The 6754-nt window shown below is 48.2% G+C and overlaps 1 protein-coding gene across 1 annotated transcript; it reads right to left on the bottom strand.

Moving 5' to 3' along the window:
* Positions 1–3273: 3273 nt before the first annotated feature.
* Positions 3274–4356, bottom strand: LOC102711956 (dormancy-associated protein 1). Its single transcript, XM_006650183.3, has 3 exons — positions 4125–4356; positions 3753–3969; positions 3274–3660 (listed from the first exon to the last, which is right to left on the bottom strand). The coding sequence occupies exons 1-3, from the start codon at positions 4228–4230 to the stop codon at positions 3624–3626; spliced, it is 360 nt and encodes a 119-aa protein (XP_006650246.1). The 5' UTR covers positions 4231–4356; the 3' UTR covers positions 3274–3623.
* Positions 4357–6754: the final 2398 nt, after the last annotated feature.

Below are 6754 nucleotides of genomic sequence, written 5' to 3'. Positions count from 1 at the left end.
TCCCTATTTAATCGCACCGCACTTCAGGTTTCACCCCCTCTACACCAAGTCGGGCAGTCCGCTGTTGTGCCTTGGTAGATCCGAAAGCAGCAGAGGTTTTCGTTACACTACGATTGCCCGTCCATACTCCATCACGCCTACCCTTGCCTTGGTACATCAAATAGTTCAAAGCCATGCTCCAGATCCCACCTTACCCATTGGGCATGTGGTTAGCACTTAATTACTTCCAGGGTTACCCGTGAACCGGTCCTTAATTGCCATGGGTGCGACTCTCAAAACCATGCACCCACAGCCCACCATTATTAATATTTTAGTTGACGTTAGCCCAAACCGGGTAATGAATCATTATTACAGCTATTCAGAACTAAGCATGATTAAATGTGATCCTATGAGCTACTTGTTCTAAGCACGGCTAAGCATTAACCTAGGTCTAACTCTATTCAAGTTACCCTTGGTCTAGTATGAATAAAGTTAGATAAACAACGGCATAATAATAAGGATTACCCGAGAAATAAATACAGTAAATACTTTAAGTAAAACAATGCATATTTGAATAAATAAAGCGGGGAATTTGCAATAATGGGTTCAATATGATCAAAGATGAGTGCCACTTGCCTTGCTCTGGCCCCTGGGGTACTTCCGCGACGATCTCGAAGTAAACCGGCTCTTCGGTTGGTCCGAATCTAAGCGACAAAGCACAAAAATAAATAAAACAGGCACAAACTCTACTGAAACAGTAAAAGAAATTATTTTTAATGGATTCTTGACAATTTTATGAATTTAATGAAATTTGAATGGAGCTAAACGGAGACTAGATGAATTACTTATGAACCTTACAAGTTTTCTGAGTTTTTAACTAAACAGAAAAGTCCTAAATCAATTATTTCGCAATTAATGGGGCTGCTGACGTCAGCGAGGAGAGAGGAGGCGTGCCGACAGGTGGGGGCCACCTATCGGTGGGAGAGAGGGAGAGAGAGGCTGGCAAGCGGGCCCAGGGGAGGAGAGAGAGGGAGAGAGGGGCGGGCGGCTGCCAGCTGTCCACGGGGCAAGGGAGAGAGGGTGAGGCCGACGGGTAGGGCCCGTCAGTCAGAGAGGAGAGCAGGGGAGCGGGGAGCGGGTGCCCGGCCGACGGCGGCAACTGGCGGCGGCAACAGCGGCGGCGCACGGCGCGGCGGTGACGACATGACATCGCAGCGATGACCGGCAACCGACGGCGACGATCAGCGGCAGGAAGGCGACGACGGCGACGACCGGCGCAAGGCAACGGGCGGCGGCGCGTGGTGTCGGGGCGATGGCAACGGTGCACAGGAGGTGGAGGCGGGCGTCGGCAGCGGCGGCACGGCGACCGCGCGGTGACAGCGAGCCAAACACGATGGCGCTGGGGCGGTGCGTCGGCGGCAGCGAACGGCGCGCGTGTGCGACAGTGACACGCGCGTCGGCGCCGACGACCGAAGAGGGGAAAGGGGAAGGAGGGAGGAAGGGAGATGCTCACCGACGAAGGCAAAGGCAAGGGGAAGCACGGCGAGGACGAGGCGAAGGTGATGATGCGGTCCCGCCAGAACGACCGGCAGCGAGGCACGGACGGTGGCGCGTTGGCGATGACGTCAAGCGCGGCGGCGAAGAGGGCGACGAGGTGACGAGGGCGCTCGGGTGTCCTCCGGCAGCGATGGGGGCGGCGGAAGGTCGGCGAGGCGGCGGGACATGGGGTGACGGCCGGCGGCGAGGGTGGCGAGGCGCAAGCGGCGAGATCGACTACGGCGGCGAAGTGATGCGGCACGGCGGCGGCTCGGGTCGGACAGGGAAAAGCGCCAGCAGCGCTCGGGAGAGGGGGATTTATAGGGGAAGGTGGCGCGGTTAGGGCGGCGAGGTAGTTGGAGACCGAGTCAGCGACGAGGCGGACTCGTTGGCGGCGGTTGTGGCAGCCGTTGCGGCGGCGCGGCGAAGGCGGGGCGGAGGCGGACTCGGGCGCGGCCAGCGCAGTGGGGTGCGGTCGCTGATAGGCGGGCCCCGCCTGTCAGTGGCGTGAGGAAGGAGGGAGGCTGGACTCAACAGGCGGGCGCGGCGTGCGGGCGAGCAGGCGAGCTGGGCCAAGGCGGCAGCCCAAGAGGGAGGGAGGAGGCGCTCGCGGGAGAGATGCCGGCTCGGCTGGGCCGGCCCCGGAAGGAAGAGGGGAAAAAGAAAAAGGAAAAAGAAAAAGAGGGACAGGAGGAAAATTGGACTTCGGCCCAATTTGAGGAGGAAGGGAAAAAGAAGGGAAAAGGGAAACCCCACTTTTGCCGAGTTTTAAATTAATTTGTTTGGCCAAATTTTATACTTCTTTAATTTGAGTTTAAATCCAGTTAATCGATTTGCGAACCTCGATTTAATTAAATTAATTTCTTTTAGAAGGATTTTCCTGAGTTAATTAAGCCAATTATTATTTACGAATTTAGGCTCAGGACAAAACTCCGAGTGTGACAGTTATCCAAATATATAAAATTATAAGTCGTACTTAGAGTTCCTTAATAATAAATCAAATTATACCAAAATAATTTTTAATTTTTTAATAAGACAAATATTCAAACTTAAGCATAAAGCTTGACGGTGTCATGTAAAAAATGGAGCGAGGAATAAACGACTACACAGTAAATATCTTATTGAAAATTTTTGCTGTGAAGTATAGATTTGTTAATTTGGCTAACTGTTGTTCAACAGTGTGGGGTCGCTGTTAAGAATGACAGTTAAAGAAAAGTAACTGTTGTCGATTATTTTCTCTTCATTGTAATAAGCACGTCTAAATCTTCAGTTGGCCGGGTTCTCCCATTCGCTGCTCCCTTGAAAATTGTCACAAAATCCCAAATATATAATTCCCCAAGGCATGTAGTGCACTCGTCACGATCACCACTCCGTAGAAAGAAGAAAAAAAGAAAGAGAATATCATGATCTCTCCAAACCCAGCAGGGCCAGCACGGCGATATCTGAATCACGAACGCTGAATATTCAAGTGGGTCATGGCACTTGTAACATTGACTTAGCACCTCTCAGTTCTTATCCATACTCTCTCTTTCTCGTAGCACCCGTTTAAATCATATTTTCATTTATTCTTATTATTTCATTTCAATAATTTCAAACACAATCCGATACATAAAATTAAAATTAGTTAAAAAACAAAAAAATTAACTACTGAATTAACTTAAAAAGGAATATTTTAGAATATGTAGTTCACGCTAAATACCTTAGAAATTATTATATTTTGGAACAAATGCAACATATTTTGGACCAGCTGTACAGATGTAGTACAAACCAAGAGAAGCTCTCAAGTTGATATTATTGCATTTAGTTGGTAATTAAACATTGAAAGGACACACACATTAATATTTACATATGAAAAGTTCATCCACAAACACCCAGCGTACGTTTGGGTTGCCGGCTTGCCGCTAGCACTTCAGTAACAGAGCAGCCAGGCTAGCTGACACGCGTGCCGGTCTTTCGGTAGTACTTGGCTACTAGTACTATGAACATAGCAACAAGCTAAAGATAAGATAAGAAGGTAGCCTCTCCGACAGCAACGCGTATTTATAGTATTTTAGATAACCACGAGGAGCAGCAAACATGGGCGTGAAAGAGATCGACCAGCACGGATTTTAGCGATGGCTGCTCCTGGTCTCGTCGCTGTAAAGCCTGGATGAGAGAACAGATTCATTCAGTTTCACCAAACCGTCGGTACCTGTAACTGTAGTAGCTGCTTAATTGGTGTGTGCGTGCGTACGTACCAGTCGTAGACAGTCGGGGAGTTGGGCTGCGGGCGGTCGAAGAGGTTGGCGCCGAGGCCCTTGGTGGCCAGGTTGCTCCCCGGGTGGAACACGCTCCGCCACACGTTGCTGCCGCGCGGCGTCGTCGTCGGCGTCACCGGCGTGGTCGGGGTCGTCGGCATGGACTGCGCCCGCTTGTACGCACCGCTCGCCTCGCCAGTACTTCCTCCGTCGGCATCTTATTTAAACCATCATATATTACGTACATAAATCTCCAGCATCAGTTCATATCAAGTACCAGCCAGACAGCTAGATCTTAATTTACCAATCTCTGTTAGTTAAATTGGTGGTTTTATTCGCATGTCTAACTAAGGTACATATCTATCGATCTACCTTTGTTGATGACAAGAGGCCGGGTTGTGGCGGCCTTGCGGAGCTTCTCGAGGCCGGTCTCCGGGCGAGGCCCGGCCACCACGTCGTCCCACAGCTTCTCCAGCATCTTGCCTAAGCAGCGAGCAGAGTTTAGAACTGAGAAGAAGAGCCTTTAATTTCAAGCTCGCTCACACCGGAAGCACGAGAGTGGCCTATCCAACTCGCTTCTCTGCTGGTGATAGAGCTGGCCTGCAGGCGCCTCTTCCCTTCTTAAATGATTGGTTGACGAGGGGTCAGGGTACCGGCAAGGTCGTGTTACCGCAGCAAACACACCTAGCTGGTACCTTTCACGCTCCAGCTCTTTTTTTCACTTCCATCGAATCTGTAAGCGAGGATTGCTTGGTATGTGTTGAAATTCTTGCCAATCCTATGAATTTTGCTCGCTTTCTTTTAATATATACCCTCCAATGTCAGTTTTGATCTATTCTATATCCATTTTCCCCATGAGTAAAGTGTTAAATTTATACCATAGGATTCAATTTTATCCCTTTCATTTTTATAAAAAGTTATATTTTGCTCTTAAGGACGGGAAATATATGAATTTATTGAATATATTGTAGAAATGTTATGAGACAATCATATTTATTTATGATTACGTAGCCTGAAATATTACTTGACGATGATTTAGATGTCGGCAATATATATGGGGTGGCTAGCAAGGCGTAAAGATCAATGGTTAGGATGAAGATAGCCGATCTGAATATGCCGTCTGTCTTGCACTCCCCGAACAGGGTTACCCAGGTTCAGGCTCTCGACTAGCGAGATAATACCCTACTCCTGCTTAGCAATTGTATTCGATAGTGGGCAGATTAACTAGAAGATAGCCGATCTGAATATGCCGTCTGTCTTGCACTCCCCGATGAGGGGTGCCCCCGTCCCCCTTATATAGTGGGGGATAAGGCTTACAGATAGAGTCATAATCTAATGAGACTAAGATCTATCCTAATTCGGTTACAACTCGGATCCAGTACATGCGGCATGCAATCTGATAGTAACCAAACTCCAGTTGATACCATACAAATATAATCTCCTTCCTATTCAGTACCACTACGACTGTATGTATACATGTAGTCTACGGATACCCCTAGTATAAGTATTCCACAGCAGCCCCTGGAGTCGTACATAGTCGCGCAAATCATCCGTGTAGATTATTAATCATCAGGCGTATCTTCGCACAATATGCTTGACATTATCCGAGTGCTTCCCAGGCGCTCCCCAGTGCTTTCCGAGTGATCCCGAGTACTCTGTGATGATGATAGAGGCTGTGGATGGCTCCGAATGGAAGAAAGGAGATGCACCTATTAGGTGTAGCCCCCGACTCTATACTTAAATGCATAACAATTAAACATATAGTCTTTTCGAGACTGTATAAAAAAGGCTTAGGTGCATCGGAGATGCACCTAATAGGTGTAACCCCCGACTCTATGCTTAAATGCGTAACAATTAAACATAGAGTCTTCTATGGATTGTTACCCAAGAGATGTTTCTTGAAGTTTCGAGTTTTCCGACTCGAGCAACACGGTTCTGAGTGCTTCCGGACCCGAGTGGTACCCAACTCTGGTTGCTCTTTCCGAGCGATTTGAACCCGAGTGGTTTGGAGATGGTTTTTGTACCGTGTTTCCCCAGACATACAGCCTTTGACTATGTTCTGCCTGTGGGGTAGGTTACGCCGACTGGCTTAACCGTTACAGCCGAGTACCGAGTATATTCGGGTTTACTTAAAGTTTAGGCACAGGCTAAAAAGCGCAATTAAGTGCCATGGGCGATATCAACAGACGCCTGCCCGAGTGCGGTCTTGGGCCCATAACATAGGCGTACCATTGATTCCCAAAATGTGAGAAATTATGAATTTTATGTCACTATTTGGGCGAATCATAAACTCGCAAAGTTCTCGTCGACATGGTATCAACTATGTCAGCACCGAGTTTTACGCATCGGTCCGCTAGGCCCATGGAGGGACATAGTAACACTTAGTCGATTTTAGAGATTTGGAGCCATTGAACTATTTTAGTTCGGCGATTTTGGAGATTTGGTGCGATAGAGCACCTGTGGCGCAGTAGCCGATATCGAGGACTGACTTGAAGTAGTTGAGGCTACTTAGGACCAGTTTGCTTCTGTGGCCTTTGGGGATATTCAGGTCGTTCGAGACTGTAGCGGCCAGCTTTAGCTCCACATCAGCAAATGACAGGCTTAAAGAGGTACCCGGACGTGTGGTCGAGGAGATAAGAAACATGACAATAATAGCGTCTTGTCAAGCCTTTGCCACAATGAAGTCCCTTTATCCCTGGGTAGTCCTTTTAGCCACCGTCAAAGATTTTGCAGCCGATTGCGATTTGAAGAACGCGTTGGTGCTAATGGAAGAGGCTAAAGCCAGTGCCGACTCCATAGTTCGGGCCCTTGACCTACAAATAGGAAATACAACCATTAGCAGTAAACTATCTTTTGCAAGACATTTGTTTGTCCGTAATATAACTTGTTCTGCTATTGCTTTACGTCTTTGTTCTGATTAGATCTCGCAATCTGAAATGAGCTGTGTAAACTTATGTCGTGTACCCATCCCGACAGCCCCTGAGTAGATTTAGCCAACGCGG

Source organism: Oryza brachyantha, chromosome 3 (genome assembly GCF_000231095.2).
Source record: "Oryza brachyantha chromosome 3, ObraRS2, whole genome shotgun sequence".
NCBI classification, from domain to species: Eukaryota; Viridiplantae; Streptophyta; class Magnoliopsida; order Poales; family Poaceae; genus Oryza; species Oryza brachyantha.
The sequence above is the reverse complement of the archived record's forward strand: the minus strand, read 5'-3'. Positions and strand labels throughout refer to the sequence as shown.

Coding starts and splice junctions, on each gene's coding strand:
- LOC102711956 (XM_006650183.3), bottom strand. CDS start 4,230: ATGCTGGAGAAGCTGTGGGACGACGTGGTGGCCGGGCCTCGCCCGGAG. Junction 3,970..4,124: donor GCCTCTTGTCATCAACAAAG/GTAGATCGATAG, acceptor GGTTTAAATAAG/ATGCCGACGGAGGAAGTACT. Junction 3,661..3,752: donor TCCCCGACTGTCTACGACTG/GTACGTACGCAC, acceptor TCTCTCATCCAG/GCTTTACAGCGACGAGACCA.